Source organism: Osmerus eperlanus, chromosome 11, assembly GCF_963692335.1.
Source record: "Osmerus eperlanus chromosome 11, fOsmEpe2.1, whole genome shotgun sequence".
Classification (NCBI taxonomy): Eukaryota; Metazoa; Chordata; class Actinopteri; order Osmeriformes; family Osmeridae; genus Osmerus; species Osmerus eperlanus.
In genome coordinates, this window is record NC_085028.1 from 3,635,240 (window position 1) to 3,662,268 (window position 27,029).

At 48.3% G+C, this 27,029-nt stretch overlaps 1 protein-coding gene across 2 annotated transcripts in view; it reads left to right on the plus strand.

Annotated features, from left to right (window-relative positions):
- Positions 1 to 27,029, plus strand: part of clmpb (CXADR like membrane protein b) — a 52,311-nt gene that overhangs the window by 17,322 nt on the left and 7,960 nt on the right. The window contains exons 1-3 of one of the 2 annotated variants that reach the window (XM_062472646.1): positions 17,156 to 17,221; positions 23,561 to 23,718; positions 25,965 to 26,166. In XM_062472646.1, coding sequence (XP_062328630.1) covers positions 17,197 to 17,221; positions 23,561 to 23,718; positions 25,965 to 26,166 — 385 coding nt within the window. In that variant the 5' untranslated portion in view covers positions 17,156 to 17,196. Of the gene's footprint in view, positions 1 to 17,155; positions 17,222 to 23,560; positions 23,719 to 25,964; positions 26,167 to 27,029 lie in introns of those variants that run through there. The other variant, XM_062472645.1, reaches the window with a different exon arrangement.

Consider the following 27,029-nt stretch of genomic DNA (forward strand, 5'->3'; position numbering starts at 1 on the left):
ACATAATGACGGTCTCTGTTTCTGTGTGTGTCTTTGTGTGTGTGTGTCTATGTGTGTGTCTTTGTGTGTCTGTCTGTCTTCGTGTGGGTGTGTCTGCATTTTCTGCATATCGAGGCATACTCCTCGCAATGGGGGTAGCCGAAGACCTTTGAAGTTTCCCCCCCTTCCATGTTCTCTCGCTCTCTCTGTCTTCCTATCCTTCTTTTTCATCCCACCACCCAGGGTTAGCTCTCGCCGTTTCAAACTGAGTAAAGGGTGTGTGCGTGTGTGTGTGTGTGTGTGTGTGTGTGTGTGGAAGGGGTTTGGGAAAGAGGGGTGGTGGTTAGGGGTGGGGGTATATTCGCGGGAGCAAACTCTGAACTCTCCCTGACTCCAGCTCATTTGGAATAGAGCAATAGGGTGGAGGGGAATTAAATCTATCCCGAGATTTGAAGAGTCCTACCATTATAAATACTTCATGATCTGGATCTGAAGATGGCTAACCGAAGCTCCAAGATTAACCACCCACCCCTCACCCCTGTTTCTCTACACCCCCCCCTCCCCCCCTCGCCTTTTTCTCTCACACGCTCATCAACACTTGCCAGGCATTTGATAAATCCCAGAGTTGCATCAATCATAATTAATTCCTAAATTAGTTATCGCGGAGCGTTTCATTAGGATAAAAAAAAAGGTGGATGGCAGCAACAACTTAATTACATGCCATTTCCTTGCTTTATTATTTTCTCAAGGACCATTTGTAATGATGAAGAGCTTAGAGCCCAGAAAGGGAGACGATGCTTATCACTCTATTTCTCATGGAACCAGCCAGCCAGACCCCTGGGCAGCTATTTTTAAGGACTACTTAGCTAGCGCTATGCAAGCAAAAACAACAAATATAGTGTAAAGCTAATGCTAGCATAGCACGAGGCTCTGTGCTTCTTTGGGACCTATGTGCTAATGAAATGCTATTTAGCAGACCTTAATGGTTTTAACTGTTAAGCCTCGTTGTCTCCTTGCCCATCCCTTTGTGCTATTAGAGTTTATGCTAATTCCCTGCTAACATTCTGCATGACCTTGTTCACTCTGCCTAATTCAAAATCCCTTTGATCTTTGCTAGTTACAAATGATCTCAGGTACTCTAATCAAGGATGGCTGAGAGTTTGAGTTCTTTAAGTACACAATTAGCTCAATAGTGAGAAACCCCCCTCAGGGTTACTTGTGAAAAAGTTTTTCCAAATCATCTCCTCAGTAAAAAAAGAAAAGAAGAAGAAAGTACCTTCAAGGAATTCTTTATTTTTTTTATCTTTATCTTTTGCTAGTTGGCAAAATCCTCCCGACTGTGTCAGGCTTTTGCCTCTACAGAGCTGTTTCAGAGTGTTTAACCAGGGTCTATACTTGTCCCTGTAAATGATCTCCCCACCCACCACGGGAGCAAGGAAGCAATGATCCATTTGAACGCGAGACACTCCCCTATTACTGCAGAATTGAACCTGGCGGACCTCGGCCAGCCAGGCAGGTCACAGTCAGGCTGGGCGTTCTTCTCATTTGTACAGTAAATGGGTTTTAAGAGCTTTAATCCACCCTAAATGAGTAAATCGGGACTCTTGAGCCGGTTTCACCTGCTTCCTAATCAATCAGACTCTTATTTGCTTTCGCTCTATTTACAAAAGAGATTTTCCCGCGGGCGCTTTGAGCTTTTCGAGAAGGATATTACAGGGAGCCAGGCAAACAGACAAGGTGGCATAGATCTGGTTTGAGGTGCGATTGATGAGAAGATGTGAATTTAGTGATCTCCACTTGAGTGGGGGACAAGTCAGGAGTGGATAATGCCACAGATAGGAAGTCGGGGAGATGAGAAGAGGAAGCTCTTTGTGTTTAGCTCTTGTCAATTCTAAGGGGGTAAGGGACTAGGGTAGGTTTGAAGTTGTTTCAGCCTGAGATGTGTGTTGTGTCAACTGGGAGGAGGCTGGATCTGAGATCTAGGCCTCAAAAACAGAACTGGAGTCCCAATTATTTGTGCACTCTGTCTCTTTGTCTCTCTGTCTCTCCATCCCCTCTTTCTCACGGTCACACTGGCTGCATTTTTTGTTGTGCCAAGAAGAGCCAGGCTTTTGCCAAGCACAAGTTCTGTTATCAAGCAACAATGGAAACAGTGTCATTAATAATACTAAGAACGATGCAGGAGACAAGATGACAAGAGCTCGAAAAAGAAAGAAAAGGAGAGAGAGAGTGAGAGTAGAAGAGAGAGACGCTTGGAGCGCCCCAGATGAGGCAATCGGATCGCAATTGGCTCGGCTGTCGCAGTAACATTGAGTCGTTGTTGAACCTACTGATGTTGACACCTCTGTTGCACTATGTCTTCATAGCTGCTAATTTGTTAATCGTGACAAAGCTGCGAATGATCCAGTGAGCATGGAGGACATCCGAATCTCCCGACTCTTTCTTCATGTCTTATGTTCACACACCGGCTTTTCCCATTGCATTAAATAACACGTATCCCAATTCTATATAGTGTATACGTTATATATACATACTATATTATACTATAAATAATGCTATGTGATGCTTAGAAAAAGATGGTGATGATGAGGTCTTATGCGCTTATCTTTTCAAAGCCTATTCACTATCCACAGAATTGTTCTGTATCACATTTCTACATATTGCTTTGCTAAGTTTTGGTCACATTTTTGTGATTCACTACAAGGTTGGCAGGAAAGCCTTCACAGGCCCTATGGAGTTATTACATAGCCAGAGTGTACGATTCTGCATGTCAAGCATTCCTTGGAAAACGCCCGGTCGTTTGGGTACAGTAGACGAGAGAGACGGCCCACCCCGGGGTTGGTGGGATCCAGTTTCACACCGCAGGTCGGATGCCAGATGTTTGCGGACGTGAAGGGGCTAGGCGGGTCCCGGCAGCACTGACTCCCAGATGGGAAAAAGCTTGGCGAGGAGGCGCCTGTTCTCCACTTGGCATGACTCAGTGCATATGGCCCAGCCTCAACCCCAGCCTCAGCCCCAGCCTCAACACCAGCCTCAGGCACTGGGTAGCCACTTGTCATGTTCCACGCAGTACAGGAAGCTAGATGTTATGGTGGCCCATCCACAACACATACAACATTACTCCCTGTCTCCTTGAATATAATTCCCCTCAGCATCTCTCATGATCTCTTTTTCTCTCCGTCTCTTTTACTCTCTCTTTTTCTCTTTCTCTCCCTTTCCAGTAGAACATTTAAATTTGTGGACCTCTTTAGAACCAGAAACAGCATTTAAGAAATATTTAAGCTAATTACGTCAATTAGCATTCATTGTTTGGGTTGCAGGTCTTCCTGGTCTTGTCATGATGGCATTGAGTGGGGTCTTGGTTATAATCGCCACCCCCCTCCCCCCCGTTGATTATAATTGTTGTTTTAACGGCTGGTCTTGTTTACTGTGGTACCATTTCACTTTGACAGTAGCCCACAAATGAGGTGAGGTCTGACGGGATGATGGTTTGATTGACGGATCATTGATCCAGTGAGGAAGACAGATGAAGGAGCCAGGATGGATGAATCAGCCAATAGCCGCAGTCAACATCTATCACGCCCACACCCCCCCCCACCACCCAACCCCCCACCCCTTCTCCTCCCCTGCACACCATCCCAAGGTTACCTACAGCCATCCGCTCTGCACTCATTCGTTGCTCCATCCTGTTTGTCCGGCCAAGGGGCGTGGCCTGGTGCAGTATGCTAATGATCCCCAGCAGGTCAAGCTGGGGTCCCCACCCCACCCGACCCTACGAGACCCATGTGACCACTCAAAGCCAGGGTGAGTGATGGCCCGTTACGACTGGGAGCGCTAGTGCGTCCCTGAGGCTGATGAAAACACTGGCTGATGGGCTGTATTTACTGCTGTAGCCCCAAGGACGAGACTCAAGGGAGTCCCCCCTCCCCCTCTTTCCACAGTGTATGATGGGAGGTTGAGTTGGGAGGGGGCGGCCTTGGCTCTCCCACCCCGTAAGTTTCACCTCTGGCGTCTTGGCATTTAGCAGGTTGGGCGCGAACCGGTTTAGTGCGGAAAGAACGCTGAGGCGCCGTTTTTGTGAGTGTGTGTGGTGTACGTTCTTGCACGTGTGTGTTTGGGTCTCCGGAATGTGTGAGTGTGTGATACCGCGTGGTCGGGGAGCTGACGGCGTGTCGCTGATAGTGTCCCTGCCGTGATGTGAAGGTCACAGCGCTTTGGCTTTCATCTGGCCCTATCAGAGGAACACCACTGTGGCTGTCAGCTAATGAGTCAGGGGTGGACAGGGAGACCGGGGCGGAAAGGTGGTGGGGGGGGGGGGTCATAAAACCAAAGCACATGGATTGAAGTGTGGGAGTGCGTGTGTGAGAGAGAAAGAGAGAGAGAAAGAGAGAGAGAAAGAGGGAGAAAGAGAGTGACAGAGAGAGAGGAGGGGAGAAAGGAAGAAAGAGAGAGAGGTTTTTCTCTGACCAAGAGTCAGAGAAAAAGGAAGAAATAAAGAGAATGGAGAGAGAGAGAGAGAGAGAGAGAGAGAGAGAGAGAGAGAGAGAGAGAGAGAGAGAGAGAGAAAGAGAGAGAGAGAGAGAGAGAGAGAGAGAGAGAGAGAGAGAGAGAGAGAGAGAGAGAGAGAGAAAACAGCTGGTCACTACACAGACAGGCAAGAGACAAAGCTGTTCTGACTTCAGTGGGGAAAGAGAAAAAGAGAAGAGACAGATCGACTCTATCTCTTGTGGCTGATCAGTGCCGGCCTGTCCCAGGCACAGTGGGCTGGGCCTCCCGCAGTCTCACCCAGCCCCCCAGCTCCTCACAACCACAGTCTCCAGCTAGGAGCCTCCTGCTCCCTCTCCCCACGCTCTCGTGGGAAGAGAAATGAAGGGAAGGAGGGGCTGAGTGAGGGGGAGAGAGAGAGATAAAGAAAGCGAGAACGGCGTATGCGAGGGAAAACCTATAAGGGGGGGGGGGGAGTGGAAGGAGAAAGCGTTAAAAAGGTGTAAAACGAAGAGAAAAAAGAAACGTAGAGAGGGAAGAGAGAGAGAGAGAGAGAGTGAGAGAGAGAGAGACGGCTCGCTCCCAGACAGCGCCTTGGGGCCGCCATCGTCAGGGATGATGGATTGGGGCGAGGGAGGTTGGAGGGATGAGGAGGAGGTGGAGGGGGCTGGAGCAGAGCACTGCGGTGTAGCATGACTGATGGGAACATGCATTATTTTCCTGGTGGGTGTGGCTAAAGTGCAGACCTTGAGCACCGTACAGTACTCTCTGTAGGAGGCCGGGATTGGTTTTTGATGCTTGTTTCTTTCCATCCCTTCATCTTAACTATACACAATGCTTCAGTTGATGATGACATCATGCCACTGTTGGATGTTGGCAGCAAGTTAAACATGGCCAACACAGAAGAGTCTGTCGATAGCAGCACATTGGCATTTGGAGAGAGAATGTACTGGAAGAACGTCTGGTAGCTTATAGAACAAGTGTGTGTGTGTGTTGCATAGACAGCATAAAGCTGTGCTGCTCCCAGTGCATGCATTATGCATTATCCATATAACTTAATGCTTCAGCGAACCCATTAGAATCATTCTGTAACAATGTGCAGAACATGAGTCACAGTCAACCTTGTGACATCATTGCACAACCAATGCCCCTGTGTCTGTCATTTACATATGCAAATGCTGTTTGATTTCGTAATCTAACCATAACCTCTATACGGTCATACGACCACTTCCCATTGGTTAATGCCCAAAGCCTTATTTACATCGTCACGGATATTTAAAACTCTCAAACAATTTCTCCATCACCTTAAAACAACGCTTTTATGGCCTCTTAGTGGCTTTTCGACTCAGATCAATATCGGGGTTCTAGATTGTATACCTTCTGAAGAACTGATCTCTAATGCCCCCCCATAACAGTATGTCAGTAGGTCTGTGCATTTGGTGCTATTGCACCCATCATTCAATTATAATGGGACCTCTTACGATTCCCACAAGCCACCATGGAGTTTGACTGTTCAGTGAACATCTTGCCGGACCCGTAAATACCCTGGGTCTGTCAGTAGGACAAGCACGAAAGAGGCCATTTGCAGGAACGACACTGTGCCGTGCTTACGTTATTTATCACTGAGGATACGAAGCATGAGGGGATGGTGGGAACCCACGATAACTGGGCCTGTGATGTTTCAGTGGCGATGCGCACTCTGCTTTCAAGTGTTCCAAAACTCACACTTTGAGCCCTTGAAAAACGGCGGATGAAATACAGCGGCGACGACCGACTCTTCTCCCCCACCAGGCGTTTGATTTACACGTTAGAGTCTCAAGTCGGGGATCCCTGAGCCGCTCAGGTGTGGAGGGGGCAGAGGAAGAGGAGCGTTCGAGTCGTCTGACGATGTCTCCATGTATCCCCCCCCCCCTTTCTCACCCCCCAGCCACCTCCCCTGCCCCCCCCCCTCCTCTTTCACTGGTGGGCCAGTGGGGAACGTTGTGCCCCAGGACAGTATGACAGGAAGCCAGCTCTCCCATGAAAGGCAATGGGTCACCGCCATGCCTGTATAAGGCCAGGAGAGTGGCGGGTGGCGTGTGTGCATTTGGTGGAGGTTTGTGTGTGTGTTTCTTTATTTGTGTGCGTGTGTGCATGATGGGGGTGGGTGTTTATACGTATTCGAGTGTGTGTGTGTGTGTGTACGTGTGTGAGTGTGTGCTCAACGGGGGTGGATGTTTACATGTACGTGTGTATGCGCGTGCATGTGTCTGTGTGTGAGGGTGTGCGTGGCGGGGGTGGATGTTTATACGTATCGGAGTGTGCGACAGAACGTGTGTGCCTGTGTGCTTGGTGGAGGTTTGTGTGGACTGCGTGTGTGTGTGTGTGTGTAGGAGTGGGCTGCAGACCAGCAGCAGGCTGACGTGTGCTGTTCACAGCCACAGGGACTGACAGTGCTCTGCTCTCCCTCAGCTAATCCAAACAAAGAGCTCTGCCGGAGCACTAGGGAGGAATGTGTACACTGTTTGTCATGGCAAAGGAGAGGGTCGCGAAGGGCTTTGTGTCTGTGTGTGTGTGTGGGTGGGTGTGCACGGCTTTGTCTGGGCCTATCTCTGTCCGTGTTTCTGTGCCCGTGTCCGTGTCAGTGCGTGTGTACGTGCGTGTCTGTCTATGTGTTCTTGTGCCTGTGTGTGTGTGTGTGTGTCGGGGGTCGGGTGGGGGGGATGCATGTGGTACTCAGTGCCTCAGTCTCCAAGTATGTGTGCTTGAGATGAAACACTCGGTGAACTTGAACCTGGCAGTCTCTTGGCAGACCGAGGATATTCTTATCCCAACCCGTTTTACCTGATTGCCATGTATAGTCACAGCTAGATGATAAATTCATCTAGCTGTGGATATTCAGGCTGCACACAGATCACACACTGGGGAGCCCCACACACACGCCCCATCCACACCGGGCTCCTCTCTCCTTCTCTCAGTTTTGCTCATGTAGCTGACTGATCCAGAGAGAGAGACAGAGAGACTACTAGAGTATAGAGTAAACAAACAACAACCTCCTTTATGGCCGGAAAGTGGAAATCTGATCTAATATCTTTTTTTCCATTCCAGGAACATTTGCACAGTAGATTCCCTGTGGGCTCTTTCCTAACCCTCCGGTTACCTTTTGCCAAACAAAATCCACCCACAGATGTTTGTGCGGGGAGACGGGCAGGGGGCCGCTACTCACAGCATCGGATGGCACCCATCTGAGACTGTGCTGACTGGGCATCTAGCCACGCTCAAAGAAGAGGCGAAGGTCATCACGGGATGCAGTTGGTTGCTGGCTGGTTGTGGCTGGCTATTTGTGGCTGCCTGGTTATGGCTTGGTGGTTGTGGCTGCCTGGTTGTAGCTAGCTGGTTATGGCTGCCTGGTTGTAGCTAGCTGGTTATGGCTGCCTGGTTGTAGCTAGCTGGTTATGGCTGCCTGGTTGTAGCTAGCTGGTTATGGCTGCCTGGTTGTAGCTAGCTGGTTATGGCTGCCTGGTTGTAGCTAGCTGGTTGTGGCTGCCTGGTTGTAGCTAGCTGGTTATGGCTGCCTGGTTGTAGCTAGCTGGTTGTGGCTGGCTGGATGCCTACATGCAGAACTACTGAGCAATGCAGACCTCTGGCCTAGTCCTTACCTGCGACATTATCATACGTTACTGTAATCTAGATCAAGGGACTGTCTGTGTATCATACAGTAAACAGTATGTTTTGAATGATGATGCACCAGATGCACCAGAACACTTTATATTATACTGTTGTTGGTAATGGAATAGCTCAATATGGTTATGCTGTTTACACAATCCCACCTCATGTTGAGACAGCAAGATTTACACGTCTCCAACCCCCTCAAAGCCTAAAAGCCTCTCACTTGTATTAATCCCTCCTCACATCATGTATAAAGTAGACATTCTGGCATCTCTTTACCGCTCCGAGGCGTTCCGCAGTGGCACACCATCAACAGCCAACGCGCCTCGGCCCGGCTCGCGCTCGCATCCCATTGGCTGAAAGTAGTCCAGCGCCCTCCCCTCAGCAGTCACCTCGGTCGTCCCCTCCCATACATCCGTGGCTTCCAGTCACAAACTACGCCGCCATTTCGCAAGCGGGCCAATTAAAAAGCAGTGACATTCAAGCGTGGGAGACAGAGTGACATTAAGATTAATTCCTGTTAAAAACCCAGTGACATTCCTCCGCTGATCAGCCTGAGCGGCCAAGCATGCACACATGCACCTTGCTGGCCAGGAGCGCTGCGCAGAAGCCCGAGTAGCGTTCGAAAGCGCTGGCAGGGCCTCGATTGCAAAATGCAGCCCCCCTTTCAAATGTCATTAGCCGTTGTTTTGGCAATGACATTGGGAGTCACGTACTAAAGGGAAAAGTGTACCGATATGGAAGTGCAGGCTGTGCGAGGCTGTTTTGTGCTCTCCTCAGGAGCGGGGATGATGATTCCAAATAATATTGATAATATTAATAATAAGACTTTATTTATATAGCACTTTTCATACAGCCACAGTTTTTGCGCTATCTCGAGCCACAGTCTTTGTGGTTTCCCATTATAAATGAAATGTAACTCAACAAAACACAAACCGCAATCTTTGCGGGAATCCAAAGCACACAAGCCGCAGTCTTTGCGGTATCTCGAGCCACATTCTTTGTGGTTCCCCAATATAAATAAAATGTAACTCTACAAAACACAAGCCGCAGTCTTTGCGGGAATCCCCAAAATCTATCAGAACAATAAAACAACTAATAAAAGTAATAAAACCCTATGGGTGAATGGGTGAACGTACTCTGCTGATATGTACTGTAGGCCTACCAGACCATCTCTCTGCCTCCCTCCTTCCCCACATTCTCTCTCTCTCTTTCTCTCTCTCTCTCTCTCTCTCTCTCTCTCTCTCTCTCTCTCTCTCTCTCTCTCTCTCTCTCTCTCTCTCTCTCTCTCTCTCTCTCTCTCTCTCTGTGTCTCTCTCACTCACCCTCCCTGTCTGCTTCTCTTTCTGTCTTCACGTGTAGACAGATCCCCAACCCCCATATCTGTTTGAGTGACAGAGGAACAGGCTTGTCACGAAGGACATCTGGCTGAGGAAGGACATTGGGGCTTGAAGGTCACTCTACCAAGTCTATAGCGAGGCGCTTAGGGCTGCATTAATGCTCTACGGAAGTGTGTGTGTCTTTGTGTGTGTGTGTATGGACATATGTCTGTGTGTGCAGAATTGTAGCTTCCTTGTGTGCCCATATCTGTGTATGTGTGTCTGTGTGTGTGTGTGTGTGTGTATGTGTGCGTGCGTGTGTGTGTGTCCGCACAACCACCCTAAGACCTCGCTCCCGGCTGATCTCCACTGCTCATTAAATCATACCGGGGCATTTCATCCTCATCCACACCAGAGCCTCGTCATCTGCATGCAGAGGCGGCCTGATCCACCGCCGCCCCCGCCCCTCCCCCCATCCGCTCCCCCCCCCCACCCACCCACCCACCCACCCACCACACTCACCTCCGTCTGCACGGAGGAAGGCGGTGGATCTGGTGAAGTCTCCCTCTCCTCTTTCAGCAGGGCATCTTGACGTCGAACGCCCAACCAGACACGAGGGACAACGGGAGACGTGAACGTGCGGAGGGGGGGAGAGGGTAGCTGAGAGGGAGGGGGGAGGGGGGGGGGGGAGTCGGGGGGGGGGGGAGTGGGGCCGTTGAGGGCTGCCACTGAGCAGATTAGACCCGGCCTAATCCGGCGGGAGAATAGAGATCATTTTGCGCGCCGATTGGCTCCGGCCGTTTTAAAAGGAGCTGGAGTCGTCTCCTCACTGAAAACGTTCGCCTCCTCCGCCGCCGCCGCCAGTTCGGCGAGGGGACGAGGTCGGTACCAGGGGCCCCCTGGCATCTGAGGGCCAGAAACAGGGATGATTGAATCAGTTCTTGTTATTGAATCTGGGGGAGAATGTTGTCATCAGCCTGGCGTTGGTCCACCCATGCATGGCACCTACATTATTTACCCTTCACGGAGCAGTCGTTGTTCGGCGCATGTGTGTGTGTTTGTGTCTGCCCATCTGTGTGTCTGAGTCTCTGTGTGCACAAGCATGCATAACAGAATACGAAGGTTTTGGTATGGGTGGGCGTCGGAAAATGAAGGGGTGGGGGGGCAGATGTAGATATGGAGACGTCTCTTCAGCACCAACCCCCCCCCCCCCCCCCCCCCCCACCAGAATCACATTGTGGGGCACTAAAGTCAGGACGGATGGGGGAATCCATTTTAAGATGTGCTTCAACCAAACAGTGGAATACTGAAGAAGAACAGTTTTCAATAGTGCACGGGTTCGACTCCTCAGTGAGTCTTCAAGCAGCGTGACCAAGCGTCATCTTCCTCCGTGGCCTCCTGGAAGAAAGGTTTGACCTGCAATTTGTCAGGAGATGTCATCCCCCTCGGAGGTTGAAATAGGCAATATGTATTTATAGAACTACATTACCCTCTCTGTGTGGTCTTGCCCGGTAGACTCGACAGCCTGATGGGAACTGTAGTTCTCACCTACTTACTGCGTCACTCCCCACACGATGTGCTCAGTGCCGGGAGAGGGGGCGATGGCTGTCGCCTGGGGATGGGAGCTATCTGACAACGGACACTGACAGGGTCAAATGGAGACGTCCTCAAGATGGATGACAATCATGACACGTATTTACAAATACGGAGCACTTGGAACCGATCGGTGTGATACTGCAGGATACGGGGCAACACATAAATCAAGCCCACTAGCCCCCCCCCCCCCGTCTTTTCAACTAACATCAGGTCTCTCGGGATACAAGACCTGTGGCTGGTTGTACGATGCCTGCATCTACACCACTCCAACATGGATGCTGCCGTTCAAATAAACATGCTGAAAAGCAGGGGGGGGGGGGGTGGATTATTTGGGTTCATTTTAGGTTTGACATCTTATTCATCAGCATTGGGAAATGAAAAGGGCATTGTATAAAAGAAAGCTACACTTTGGTATTTATTTGTTAGGCTGGTGGAAATAACTGAGAGACCGGGACGGGAAAAAATATTGCTTTTCTCGAGCGAGCAGAACGTCCTAGCAGCGCAATACAGCATTTGCTGTTCAGAGCCAGCTTCCAAACTCGGAGCAGGATTCGAAACGCCAAAGAGCCAAACGTCTTTCATTAATCTTGAGACAAAGGTCCTTGCCTCAGCAGAAGTGCAGCACAGCGATACGGCAAAAGAAGTATGCATCGCACCCCACTACCCCCCGCCCCCCTCCTACACACACACACACACAACTTTTGGTTGAGAGTTACAACATGGGAAACCACTCAGTCCATTGCGGGCTCCTGCTGCACCTTGCTCTCATTTTAATTAAGAAGAAAATAATGCCCAAGGGCTGATGCATAAAAGACAAAGCACTTAGCATGTCTGGCCTTGTACACGTTTCTAGATTCGGTTGCTTAAAATAAACCCATTTATTCGTCCCTCACGGCCTGATTTCTCAGAGCTAAAATGGGCTCGGCTGCGTGTTTATTATAGATGCCCTCCGATGTGGACCACTCATCTAAGGCTGTGTCGTATTCCAATGAAGCTTTCTGAGGAATCAATTACCATGTGAAACCAAGAGAGCGAGAGCAAAGTAGAGAGAAAGAGCCAGAAGGACGGAACGAAGACCAGGACGGAACGAGGCAACGACTCTTAATTCCCGCCCTTCCAAAGGCGAAGAGCGCACGTTTGGTTTGGTTTTCTTGCCTCGACGCCATCATCTGTTCAAAGGGATTTTGCTCATTTCCTTCCAACGTATCCTCAGATACACCTTGTCTGAATGAATCATCATTCTTCTCGTTCACTTGAAAGTAGATGGCGAGGATGTTTTTCTCTCCGTTCCTTACTGAGGGTCCCCGCGGTGATGTCACAGAGGATCAAGTCATGGAGGGTGGGGGCTTTGTCGGTGATTCATCATACACGCAGAGGCTGGAGCCAATCAGAACGAGGGAGGCCCCAGAGGCGGGCTCCCAGCCTCCCCGCCCCTTTAGATAGCCAGAGTCAGTTGATTAGCTAATAAGCTTAGCTACATGTGTATTGTGGCACAGCTGGCTGAGTTTAATGGGGATCCTTCTCAGCAGGTAAACCACAACTAACTAACTCGGCAGCATGAAAAGCACATGTTCAACCGCGAGTGCAGCCCGACCTGTGCCAGGGGTGGCTGTTGTTCTGTTCATGCCGCATGTTTACTATGTTAAAAGGGGTTGGTTGTATGCATGCAAGAGCATCTATCCATGTCAACAAAGACGGACGCGTCACCCAGCGTGTGAGTGTAGAGGGTCTGATGTCTTTTAATGGTTTTAATAGCTCTTTTAATTAACTGGAGGTAAAATGGGGGTCTCTTCAGAAGATGCCGTTCAGCGTCAGTTAATGAGATGAATCTCTCGTTGACCAAACAAACACGGATTAAACGTTAAAGCCAAATGAAATGATCCCAGATTAATTTTCTCCGGGGCGGGTCTGCGAAGCCACAGTTCACTCAGCAGTTACGTCGCTGAATTGTCACGAGGGGCAGGGGGAGTGTGTTCGACCTGCTGCATGTGAGAGGGAAGGGTCTTGGAGCAGGGGATGGAAAATAGCAGGCATTCTCCCTCAGGAGGACTCATTGCTGACAACAGATGAAAACCCCCTTTAATGGCTCACGCACGTTCGGTTTAATAAACACAAAGACACACACGTGCACACAAACATACAATTCACATTACAAGCATAGAAAATACAAAAAAAGGCACACACACTGAGTAGGTTTCAGTCACACCACACATGGTCTGAGCGTATGAAACGCTTGACACAGCGAGCACAAACACGTGGTGCGTTTAGCACACTTCTCCACAGACCAACAAAACATGGCCTTCAAGCTGGAAAAACAAGCCTTGTGCCATTTGATTGTTTTGTTTTTTTCTCCGAAGTCACTCTAGATCACAGTTCAAGAAAACCTCAGTTGCTCAACTTTTCTGTGGTGTTTTATGACCAGTACAAGTGATGCAGGAACTTTCTGCCACATTGCTATGACGCAGGGAGACTTTTACTCTTCACAGTAAGAGAACAGTCCGGTTCTTATGAAATTCATGTTACTTTGATGAAATGTGTTTTTAAACTTCATTTGAACTTGTCTTATTGATGGATGCAAGTAGTATTACATGTTCTCTGGAGACGCCTGAAGCTAGGCTCATGTGCAGTTTATTGAATGCGTATTCACTTTAAAATACGGTGCTTTAAGAGTGGAATGCATAGATGTGTGTCAGGACCTCTTTACTGATTTCACATAATCAATCTTCTGCTGTAGACTCATGGATTTAACTAGGATGCTTCATTTTTCTCACGTTCTCCTGAAAATGTGCAAGTTTGCCCTCATTTTCTTTGGCAGTGTCAGTTGTCAGTTCACACCCCGTGGCCTACTTTGCTTCTTAGTGTGCCTGTTTCCCCTCAAAAACACAATAAAAGGTGACAGATACCCCCAAACCCCATTTCAGCAAAATCTAATTTAATTAAGTTCATGGGCATTTGCGATTAACTGGAAAATATGAATCAGGGTCAGTAAATGTATTTAGTCGGAAGGAAATTTGGAGCTTGACGTTTCTGCGTCTGGAGAGCGAACTCCATAAGGACTGTTTCAACCAATCAGACAGCAGGCGGTTTTGAACTTTGACCTGCTTTTCTCTGCCTGCGGTGTCACTTAGAGCACACGCCCTCCTCAGATCAACTGTGAGTGGAGAGAGAGAGAGAGAGAGAGAGAGAGAGAGAGAGAGAGAGAGAGAGAGAGAGAGAGAGAGAGAGAGAGAGAGAGAGAGCCTTGGCCTGACCAATGCCGCGACTCGTTTTAATCAGGCTTTGGGGAGTGAAATATGGGTCTGGCAAGCTAGCTCCACGATCGCTCCATTCATCTGGTTTCAATCTCCCCTCCGCCCTCGCATGTGGCCTCGTGGGCATTCCTTATCTGGGGGGGGGGGCACACTTAGGAGCTCAAAAGGGCAGTCACATTTATAGGGTGTGTGCGGGTGTGAGACGGTGTCAATTCAGATTTCCTCATTCTAAGAGAACAGGTTGATTTTTTTTTTTTTTTTTTAAGCGTCGTTAAACACATCACACTCGCAAAACCTAACAGACACAACATAACACATTGATGAAGGGTGCGAGCGCAGCCCCACAGTGTGTGAACAGTGTGTGTGTGTGTGTGTGTGTGTGTGTGTGTGCTGTCTGTCTGTGTTGGCCCATACGAAGAGAGAATGGGGGAGCCTGTTGATCCTCAATGAACCTCTCTTTAAAAGGCCATGTTTAGCTGAAAGGACTTACTGTACTGGTACTTGAAGCAGTCTGGTGGCTTGGCCTTTCCACCAAGTACAGCCATTCAGTGGCCAAAAGCTATTCCACCCCTTGTATCATCAGTTCTAACAGCTTCGTGATGGATATGAATGTACGTTATTGTTTGTGTGTGTGTGCTGGTATGTGTGTGCAACACAGCCATGTCCGTGAGTGCTGCCATGATACAGGCTAGTGTGCTGGACAGATGGTAACCAAGGCCATTAGCGTTCCTCCCAGAGTAAATGGGATCTTTGCTGCAAGACCTCCCTGTCTAGCCCCCTTCTGTTTGCCCTCTGGTGTCACAGCCAGGCACTTTGTCTTTGTCACATACCTCACAAATCAACGCCTCTCGTGAGTGTCTGAGCGTAGCCCTGGCACCTCCTCACCTCTGGGGAGATATCCGCCATCGACGTGCCCTTCCCACTCATCCTCCAGGATGGATTGGGTGGCTCCATTTCCCATGAAACAGCAAGAGGATCAACATCCCCTCCCCCCCCAACACACACACACACATACACACACTCCTTCCCTGGGTTGTGCCCTCTCTCAGGTTTGGTTATGACACGCTTAGTCGATAAAGTAAAACGATAAGTCACGTGCGTGCCGCGCCGCGCCGCAGGTCGTTACGGCGACAGGTCTAATATGTCAGCGAGGCGGCATGGCGACGGCGAGCAGCGGCGGATGGAAAGAGCGAGTTAGAGTCCCGTCTGTTTTCAATTAGCCACTGAAATGTACGACATGGGAGCCGTTCGCTTGTTGTTGTCGTCCCTGGCGCTCTTCTTTGCCCGGATTCAGCCAAAGCAGCGAGTCAGTGTGTTTCTCTCAGAAACGCCCGCTTGTCTGACCCCTGACCCCAGGTGAACTCCAGGGCTCAAGACAAACAGTGGCAGCGGCCAAAAGTGATGGAATTAAATCTGCGTGGAGAAAGCAGCGGGGGGGGGGGGGGGGGGGGGATCAGGGAACTATTCAGAGCGCTCCACCTCCCCGCCTCCCTCCCTTCCTTGTAGCGCACTCCTACTGAGCACATAAAAACGTTAGCATTAGCATGTCCAAATTGGGGCCATCTTACAGTGTCTGAAGCGAAAAAATAGCTTACTTCTTATTTCTATTTTTTTGTTGTGGTCATTGGTTTCCTACTCTGTTTTAAAAGAAACGCAAACGGTCTTCTTTTTGACACCCAGTATGGAATTACAACTTGGGTTGTATTTCATCAAAAGCAGTGGCATGATACTAGCTAGGTTAGCATTTGAAGTTTCCATTTGTCACACGCTGCTGCAGAGCATATATCACTGGAAAGCCAGGTGACCACAATACATTCCACTTCCTGTGGTCATACACCGAGTCAGCTCTATTTTCCACCTAATGGACATAAAAAAATTGCACATTGCAGCAAAACAGACTTGGCAGCACAAAAGCTTATTAAGTATTGATCTTCGGAGGTCAATGCCCAAGTCTGGCAGCTCCTACAATGTGAGAGGACTTCACAAGCAGACAGCCACAAATGGAGTTAGACTGCATAAATAACTGGAGAGATTGGCATCCATTTTGTGCACTGTTTCAGAGAGAGTTATGCCCACATTCGTTACAGGACAAGTAGAGTGCGCTTGCCTATAATGTAAGCTGCTGATTTGACATTGTGATTTTTCATAATGATATCAGACTTAGGATTTCTCATATGTCTTTATCATAAGCTACTATTGCTAATAACTCACAAATACACTGTCATATCAGTAAAGTGTATCAACAGTTTGTGAAGCAATCTTGAGTTGTGTTGTGATTAATACGGCCGGTCACACCATCTGTTTAGATGGCGGGGTTATGGCCGAGTCTCAAACCTGCAACCTGTGTTTTTCTTTCTGAGGGTCCTGTTTCTCTTCCAGTTTCCTGTTACAGTATAAGCCCTGCGTGATGAATATTTCCTTTTCACTTTTTGTTATCCTTCACCAAGGAAAATATATTAATGTCACTCAAAGAGAGAAATAGGCTCAGTCTAAAACAATACTTTGCTATGTTCTTAGCGAAAATATCCAATTTCAAGAATGAAAAGAAAATGTTGTTTTTTTGTAGACAAAAGTGAGTCCAATAACAGGGAGAACAAAATTTCTTAACAGGATTTGAAATAGTTTTCTTTTAATATCCCAAATTGCTGACTTGCCTCGCTTAAGTCCTGCCAATGTTGTCTCGGCACACTTGCACACACAAGGGAGAATCATTCTTTGTTGAATGTTCTTTTGAAAAGTCTCAAAGCTTGTCTCGGGTGTCAGTTCAGTTTGTTATCGGATCTTCTTAGGATCCTGGGAGGGGGGGGGGGGGGCAGGGGATTTGCCCCTCACTGATACACACACAGAACAGTACATTAGCCATATCTCTTTTCTGTTAGTAGGCCCTATGCCGTTCACTGTAATGTTCTAAAAGAGGGATGGTTTGTCGAGATTCTTGGTGGGGTAAGCAAACTGTTTTTGTTTTGTTTGGGCCCAGCCAGATGTGGAGAAGGTCTGTTGCAACTACATAACAGAAGGTCTTCGATTTAGCTCCACAATGCAGCTCCAGCGTGTTACCTTGTGCTAGACAGACCATGTGACATTTGGACCCTTGTTCACTCCGGGCACATTACGGAAAACAGTTTGGAATGTTTTTTCTCCGCCTGAAAAGAACCCTTTAAACGGTTTAACGCCACGCCAGCTTCCGGCGATTATCCTTCAATGCAGCCTGAAGACGCTGAGACGCATTGCCGCAATTAAAATTCAAATGGAGAACATCCATTCTGAAATGATGAATTGTGTTTTAATTAAACCTCAGCCAGTGACTATCACTGGGATTTGTGTGTTAGGGCTGGGTCTGTTTCCTCAGTCACTCTTTCCATTCTGTAATATGTGGAGTCCTGGTTTTACTGAGCCACTTAAAGGTGGATGGAGGAAGTGGGCGCCGGGAGGCTGTTTACAGGGACGTCTGGAGTCCTACATCTGGTACACTCTGTGTCTTGTAGTTTCAGCAAGTGCTAATGCTAAATGGAGGACAAAACAGCCTCATCATCTAAGTCTCCCTTGAATATACATGATGCCAACAGACAGAGTTTGGGAGACTGTTCCTTTGGGGAAAATGTTAGCTTTTTTTCGCTTCCTATTTTGCTGCAGGAAAATGCCAAATACTTTGGGGGAATTCAGAAGTGAACATCAGGAAACCAGTTTAGTATCTATTTTGGGAGTCTGTCAGCGGGACTGCGTCCCTTTTCTCTGTATGTGACAGAAATTACGAGCCTTTAAAGGGGATGCTAATTAAGCCAATAAGAGCTGCTGGAGGTGAAACGTTACCACAGGGCATTGTATTATTCACTTCCTGGTGGCATTTTCATCTCCCACTCCTTATTTTCCTATAGGCCCTGTTCTTTTTTGCTCTCTTCCAGGTCTTACAGATTATCTTGGAAGCAAATCCACTCCCTTCCATTTCTCTCCTACCGCCTGCTGAAGCCCACACCCTTAGGAATCCATCATTGTAGCCCCGCTCGGACATGAAGTCACCCTCATTTTTGTAAACGTTTTCCACTCAAGCTTTTCCGGGCCTCTCTCCATGCTTCAGAGTGTCGTGATCTGTAATAGTGGGGCAAAATGGCACTGGCGGGGGAAAAAAAGCACCATGTCAGCAGAGGAGCCAGGGTGTTGGTGACCACGCCGCGAGGCAAGGAGGATTATGGGGGCTTTATCCCTTCAAAGAGCAGCCTCCAGTCAGAGAAAACACAACCGGCCTTTGATTTCCTCAGGAAGGAAATATTCATGAGTTGGACCTAGAACCAGGAGAATGGGCCTTTGCGATGAGCACGATTTAATGTAGGGGCGTGATGGCTGGGAACGTTTATAAAGATTTAGCCCGTCAGAGGCGGTAATTAAAAAGAGCCCAGGCTGTATAAATAAAGGAGTCTCTCTGAAAGCTTTTCATCAAGGTCTGTTTTTGCAGCCTGTCAGTTTGGACTAGTGTCTCTAGTCAGACTCTTGTCTGGGGAACCATCAGAGCTACAAGACGATGTCAGTGTACCAAGCCCTTCATCTTGCTCTCAGAAGCCTCCGAGATAGCGAGAGAAAAAAGGGCATGTGTTTTACCTCCCTCTGTGCTAGTCTTTCACTTCATTGCCATGGATGGGGGGGGGGGGGGGGGCACTTACATATTAACCGTTTTTGTAGCTACGACGGGAGTTTTCGGTGCTGTGCGTTGAGGTGTATACATGGGGCTGAAACTCCACCCCTCCACCCAAGACAGTGACCTCTGAATATTTAAATGTTTTCCCATCCAACATTTTCTCGTTTGAAGGCGTCCCTAAACCAACGAAAAGCTGCTATGTGCATTTTTCACACATGGTCGTCATACCAAAAAAAAAAAAAAAAACGGAGGCCTCGCTTACTTGGAAGACAATCCTGTCTTTGTCCCAACGCCAGCTTTTAATAAGTGATTCTCCACCCCTCTTTCCTTCCCCCCTCCGATCTTGCCAGATGAGTCTGTCGGTGGCACAAGATAAAAGTCAGGATGGCAGAGCACAGAAATGACACCTTCTGCTGCAACCGTTCAAAGGGGATGTCTGGATGCGCACGTTGTTCCGGGCAGCCTAGTAACTAATAACGTGTGGTATTTCAATAGCCATATGCCTGACAATTTCAATATACGAATTCACACCTCCGTGTGCTGAGGCATTGATTTACTGTCGGTGCGAGATAGGCCTCGTGTTTCCATTACAGAGACAGGAGGGGCACTGGAATGCATTTGAGAAACAGCATATGTTCACATGAGTAATGCATCATACACACCAGCGCCCATACACAACACTCTCCTATAGGTTCGCTTCTAAGGCTAGACATATCCATACAAACAAGGCATTGTCAAAGATAGCTACCTCTGCACCCATCTTCCTCCCTCAACCAACCTCCCAGTAAAGCCACCTCGTTGTGGCCACTATCTATCAGCCACACTGGGGTATCTGTCAGGCAGCTGAGTGGAAGGACTCAAGAGGCTCAGGGTAAGATATTGTCCCCCTCTTTCTCTCCCTCTCCTCTCCCTTGATCCTCTCAGGGGTGTGATTGAGCCAAAGGTCAGGGGCTTGGCCTGTGTCAGAGGCCCCCGGCCAAGCCAATCAGCTGACTGTGTCTGCAGAGCTTGACTTTGGGGCAATGTGAAAGACCCAGGGGCGTCTGGGAGTCCCCGCGCCCTGCCTGTCCCACTGGCTGCTCTATAATAAGATTGCAGTCTTCTGTGGGGAGAAGGATTTACTAGAGCACAACTCCCCCTAGGGCATGTTCATAGAAATTGGTTCCTCCACATTTGGGCCCTTGTCTGTCTATCGCTGTCCCCTAAGCTCCACGCTGCCCTGCTCCTCTTCCTTTGTTGATTACGATACGCTTCTTTCTTTTCTTTCTGAGGGTGAAAGAGCCGTGAGTCCAAGCCAGAAAAGGACGGTGTGCAGCTGAATTGATCACCAGCCAGAGAACAGAGAGGGAGAGAGGGAGAGAGGGAGAGAGGGAGAGAGGGAGAGGATCTTGAGGTCTTAGCCAGACCCAAAGGAGATTTTCGGACAGCGTTGGCGGTTACTGATGTTGTTTCGGCTGTCTCCAGCTCCTCTCGTAGCCGTGGGTTACGATGTCTTCCTCCACAACATGGTTTTCCGCAGGTCTCTGTAGAATGTCACAGAGACACGGGAACTTGCACGTGGTGTTGTTATGTAGAACACTTTTGACCTTGAAGCAGAGCCTGTGTTTTAGGTAACAGATTTTTTTGTCAGTGGGTACTTGGAAGTGTTCCACTGTTTTGCTAACATAATGCCATAAATCAAAGTCTGCAAAATAAAGAGTCAAACAAATGTTTTGTGTAGCAATGTCACCATAGTGTGCTGGGATGAATGGAATGCCACACAGTGAATCTCACAAACGATGCTGTCTATCAGTCCAAATGATTCCAGCTGTTCACACTGTAAAAGAGGCCAATTCAAACTGGAGAGCAAATACACTCCAATGCAGGTTTATTTTGGAACAACTGTGTCATCCATTCCACAGAACAAAATCCCCCGCTCCGAGACCTTAAACTGTGAATGTAAAATGAGCGAAAAACGCTCTGGAATCTTTGCTTTTCTTGTGATGGAAAGTTAACTCTTTTCGGAATGGTCTTAATGAGATGTTTGCATTGAAGTTTTTGAAGGACACAGCCCGACTATATAAGCGGCAGTAATGGAGTATAATTCTCTTCGAAGGTTGTTTGTAAGTTAGGGAATAAGTAGGCTGATATACTGTAGGAGTGCAGACTTAATTGTACCCTCACGCTACACCTCGCCTTTCCAAATGCCCTCTTTGATCATTGGCTCCCCTTGCTATCTCCCCCATGCAACACTCTAAGTCTCCCTGGCCTTCAATTCCCATGGTGTAGTGGGAGTGCAGGGAGGGAGGATTTAAAGAGTAAGACAGACAGAGAGAGAGGAAAGGAGGGAGGGAGGTTTGAAGCGATGGGAGCTCTTATCAGCTCCGCGCACCGCAGGAACGGCTTTAGGGCGAGGAGGACGAGTGTGGGGCCACTGATTAGACAGCCGGGCTGTAGAGAGTCCCTGGGCCAACAGGCCGACACAGGGCTGCCAATGGAGAGGCACGTCCCACTATCATCACCCACCCACGCACTCACATACCAGACATTCCCTCTGACCCTGTCTCCTTCACCTCCTCCTTGGGTGTTTAGAGACCTGTGCAGGGAGGGAGGATATTTGCCGTTCTTAGTTATGGTTCTCTCTCACTCTCTCTCACTCTCTCTCTCTCTCTCTCTCTCTCTCTCTCTCTCTCTCTTTCTCCCTACCTACTCGCTTTCCTTCGGTCTCTTGGCTCTTTCTCTGGCTTCCCTTCTGACTTCCAAACTAATATCGGCGGGGAGCCCACAAGATGAATGACTCTGCAAATGCTGCATTAAACATTCATGAACGGGGATACCTTCAGGGGCCGGGAGCTCCTGAGCTGGGAGAGGTGGCCCTTATTTCTGCTGAGTAATGATTTGAACCGAGCAGGAGGGCGAGAGCTGGCAGACCTTTGTAATTTGTCCTGTCACGGGGTTAGTAGTGGGCACATGGAAACCTCCCTCTGTGTGGTGCCCTCTGGAGAGGGAGGGTGCCAGTCAGGGAGGGCATCTTGGGTTGCATCGGAGTCGTGACTCGAGATGGAATACACCTACTGTTTCAGTGCCCAGGGGTGTCGTGGCCAATCTTAAGCAAGGAAGGAAACTTCCGGAGATTCGAGGGAGACAACCGAGCGATGTCATCTTTGCGGGTCGAGCCAGAGTGTTGTCGCTGTGAATCAGGAACTCTTGAATGCGCAGCTCAATTTCCAGCACATGTTCCCTGGACCACAGCCTCGTGCTGAGTCACGTATGACGTCTCGGAGTGAGCTTTTATCATTGGCTCCAACGCCACCTGGCTCCAGTTCCCGAGGGCGAGTCAAGCGCGCGTGGCTCCGAACGCCGATGCGTTCGCCACAAATGGTCGTCCGAAGAACGTAGGACAACTCGGAATTGACGTCATAAAGCACGAAGGCTTTCTTCCAACCAATGGTTGTCAGTTGAATCACTCAACCCCAGACATAACACTCTGATGCCTGGGCTTGTCTTTGTGTGGTGTTAGTACACCAGTATGTATAACATGCGGTATATTTAGTTCTAACCCTCTGAGGGGATTTCTTGAACGGCTCAGCACCTATTAAGCGATACGCCAGCATGTAATGAAAAGAAGATGTCACAATATTTACATAACCAGGACAGAGCAGAATAACTTTATTTAAAGCTATTCAGGAGCGAGGGGGGGGGGGTTCTCAGACCTCAGCTCTTTCCACAGTGGCCAAATTAAATGCGGTAGTTACGTTAATGCCGTTGTTCCAAAATAATCTGTCGCATTTGGGAGCGTGAGCTCATGCTGGGGGGAGTGGGGGGGGGGTGCATTGTTTTCGCTGCATTTCTGTTTTACCAGGTGGGGGGAATCGTATATCATCTCCTCCCCTCCCTGCTTTGCAACGCACACAAACACACGCAAACACACGCACACACACACACAAACACGCATCCCTGAGCTCCTGGTCCCTCCAAATCCCCCTGACGCCTTTGTCTAATTCCACTCAAGCCAGCAGGGCTGTCCAGCATCCTCCAATAAATTACCCCTCCCAACGACCCCCCCACCACCACAGCAGGCCCTGACAGTCTGGCCTGTGGCCTGCAAACACACCACATATACACACTCTTATACACACCCTCCTGTGACTCTACGTGCTACTGTAACGACTGTAACCTATACTCTGTTCCACAGCTGAGGAGACATTAATAATGAAAAAAAAACTAGCAATTCCCTATCTATTTCTTGTTTTTTTATTTGTTGAGTTTTTATCCAGTCCCTGCTCTACTTAGAGTATCTATCGTAATAAATTAATTACTGGTCTGGTGGTTGAGTTTCATGTGTTTGCAGTGATGTTTGTTCCATGTCAAACTAGTTTGAATTCAGTTTTCAACCCCCATGGTATGTTTCATTCGGGTCCCCATCTCTGTCATGCCTGCTGTCGTGTTGTATATGGCGATACTTCTGTTCTGACAGTCTTTTTTTCTTCCCCCCACTCCCTCTCCCCCTCTCTCTCTCTCCCTCTCCCTCTCCCTCTCCCTCTCTCTCTCTCTCTCTCTCTCTCTCTCTCTCTCTCTCTCTCTCTCTCTCTCTCTCTCTCTCTCTCTCTCTCTCTCTCTCTCTCTCTCTCTCTCTCTCTCTCTCTCTCTCTCTCTACTGTCTCTCCCTATAGTGCTGCTCAGTTTGCTGACGGCCGGCGCCCAGACAGAAATGAAAAGGGTCGTGGGAGACAACGCCACCCTGCCGTGTCACCATCAGTTCTGGCAGTCCAACCCGCAGTCGCTCGACATTGAGTGGATACTGCAGAAGCCCAACTCCAAGCAGAGAGTGGTGAGGAGTCTCACGTTTTTTTTTCTGTCACATATCTGCCTTCTCCTCTCTCTGTGTCTGTATCTCTCTCTCACAGGCACACGTGGACATCGAAACAGACACACAACCTCACACAAACAAATACCCTTCCAATTGATTTTCCACAGACAATATGATGGTCAAATACAACTGATTGGTTCTACTTACTAAGGCACCATTTTTGTGCCTTAGTAAGTAATGCCTTTCTCAAAGCAATTATACCACAAAACATTCCCAACTAGTTACTTCCAATCCTGCCCAGCGCCATACCTACGTCCCCAACTAACAATGATGTGTCCTTTACAAAGCTTGTTTATTGCAGCGATGCACATATTTTTGTGTCTTAGCTTTTCCATATTCCCTGGAGAGTCCTGATATCAATAGACGGCAGCATAGTGAGCGGATTCTTTTGGCTGAAAGTCGACCAGAGACAGGGTAATGAGCATAAGCAATCCATGGACATTTCACCAGCTGTGAAAACAGAATACCTTGATATTCTACACCCTGGAAATTGAATTAGACGGCATTATATCTGCCAGCCCTAAATGGAATAACAATGGATCCATCCTATCACCTGGTTAAATTACCATCCAGGCCAGTCTTAAAATGGACCTAATTTGATTTCATGTCTCACAACTCTGAGAGGATGTTACATGATCTGCCTGCGTTGCTTTGTAGAACTTGCTTTGTTTCTCTTCTCCAAATGAAACGTAGTATCTGATAACAGGGAGAACTGTGAAATCTCAACAGCCCCCGTCAGAAGAAAGAGATGTTCTCTCTTTTTTTAAGTCCTTTGTTAGCACGCCGCTCTGTTGATTAGCATAGCGAGATTTGGTTCGGCGAGAAAATAGAGAGGGGTTAGGAGAAGAGGAATGAAAGAAGGGAGAGAAACAAACGTCTAACGCTTTGATATTTCTGAGGGGCTGGCACATCACATTGAATATTTAACGCGGGCGATAACATTGAAGGCGCCATTAATTAAAATCAAACGTCTGAAAATTTGATTAGGAATGAGACTACGCCAGTGGCGGAATGAATAAATCATTGTTTTGTTTCCGCTGGAAGGTGGGTTTTCAATGGAAGAGAGCAGCTTGTCAACATTTAGCCTCTGTTACCAAGCGTACAGGCTACATGTGCCAGGGGCCCGAAGGCCAGAGCCATCACAGAGCCCTGTGTCATGCTAACGCTAATGCTAACAGCTCATACGAATGCTAATAGCCTTAGGCCCTTATCCTCAGGCCTTCCAAGCAGAAAGAACTGCTGCTGTAGGTGCTCCGTTCATTGCTTTTCCACACAATTCCGGTCACTTGCTCTCCCTCATAAACATATGTTCTGAAATGGGCTCAAAACACAGCCACCAGCACAAACATACAGACACACTCACCTGTAAGTATGCTCTCAACATCCAAAATTCATGAGAACAGCAGAAGTGTGCCCATAGGCTTGTGCATAGTAACTTACCCATCTCAGTAAAGGTGCCAGCGCTATGTCACAGTGTGCCTGTGGCAGGACTGTGTGTGTGTGTGTGTGTGTGTGTGTGTGTGTGTGTGTGTGTGTGTGTGTGTGTGTGTGTGTGTGTGTGTGTGTGTGTGAGCGACAAGTCTGTTTGTGTGGGTGTTTATGTCTTTGTGTGTCTGTTTGGAATACAGAGAGACAGAGAGAAAGAGAGAGAGACAGAGAGAGAAAGAGAGATAGTGAGATATATATATATATATATATATATATATATATATATATATATATAGAGAGAGAGAGAGAGAGAGAGAGAGAGAGAGAGAGAGAGAGAGAGAGAGAGAGAGAGAGAGAGAGAGATAGTCAGCGTCTGTGGGTGAGTCTTGTTGTGTGTACTAGTGAGCGTGTACGTGTGTGTGTATGTGCTTGAGCGCATGCAGGGTGCGCGTGACCGTGCGCCTGTGTGTAAACGGCCAGTCCGTCACCTGCGAGCACAGCAGGTAGGCCCAGCTCCTGTGGCACTGATGTGCTGTGGCACGAGCATTTAGCAGTCCCCATCTGCAGGCTCTCACTAGCTTAGAGTAATAGGCTGCTGTGACAGCCAGTTTGTGCTTGTGCTTGTTCATAGCAACACAAAAAGACGCAGAGAGAGAGAGAGAGAGAGAGAGAGAGAGAGAGAGAAAGGAAGGAAGAAAGTTGCTTTACAATGTCTCTCTCTCTCTCTCGCTCTCTCTTTCTATCCCTCTTTCTCTTTCTATCCCCCACTCCTCGCCTAGATCATCACGTTCTTTGGAGGTCAGGTGTACACCAACGAGATGATGGGCGACGCCAGCCGTCTGGCCTTTGCAGGGGACTACCTGAACGGGGATGCCTCCCTGCTCATTGGTGACCTGCTGTTGACCGACTCTGGGGAGTACCACTGTAAGGTCAAGACAGGGGGCAAGTACCACTGGGGCCAGGTCAACCTCATAGTGCTGGGTGAGTCTGCTCTCTCTCTCTCTCTCTCACACACACACACACACACTAACGCGTAATCACTTGCCGATTAGCCTAGTGCATTTCCTCTGTCATGCTAACCGATCTAATGATTCAATTTTATTCAGACGGAGTGATCCAATTTGACCGGTTGCTGTTGTCTGCTTTTGTTTGGGTTCTTTTGGTTGTTTAGATGAGCACTGTAGTCTTTGACTACAAGTTATGGAGCCAATAGAGTTAATGTGGTCGTCAATGCAGAACAAGATAGATTATAGACATTGGAACTTGACCTCAACTTGTCAACTTTGAACAAAATAATTAATGAGTTTTATTGTGCAATGAAGGAACAAAAAAAGTTTGCGGTTATGGAATAAACTGCAGACGAGCCTCCAAATGTGAATTAAGTAGCGTTGATCTGTTTTCAATTATGAAAATGTTAGGAGATCCGTGTGCTGCCATTCAGCCTTCAGAAGGATGACAAAGCCAGTTGGGCTGCATTAGCCGTTGCAAAGACACCATTGTGGTTGTCTTTTTCTCCTCCTTTCTGCTTTGTTTTTACTTCGGCGCAATACACAGCGGCTTTGGCAGATCGGTTTAAAAATGGCTTAGTTTTAACTGGCGCAGTGGTAAATTCATCTCTGCGTATCTTGAGCAGCCAAACGGCTTTGAAGGACAGACAGACAGTGAATGGAGAGCAGCAGCTCCACAAAGCCTGCCTAGGAATCCAAAGGGACGAGTGAGATCATTCTCAATGTCACAAAGCAGACGATTTATTAAAACATCATGGGAGATTAGTTGAACCGGCGGTTATTGGTTCTTTAATGGAACAGTCTCTTAATCCTTCCCCCCTCTATACCCCCCCCCCC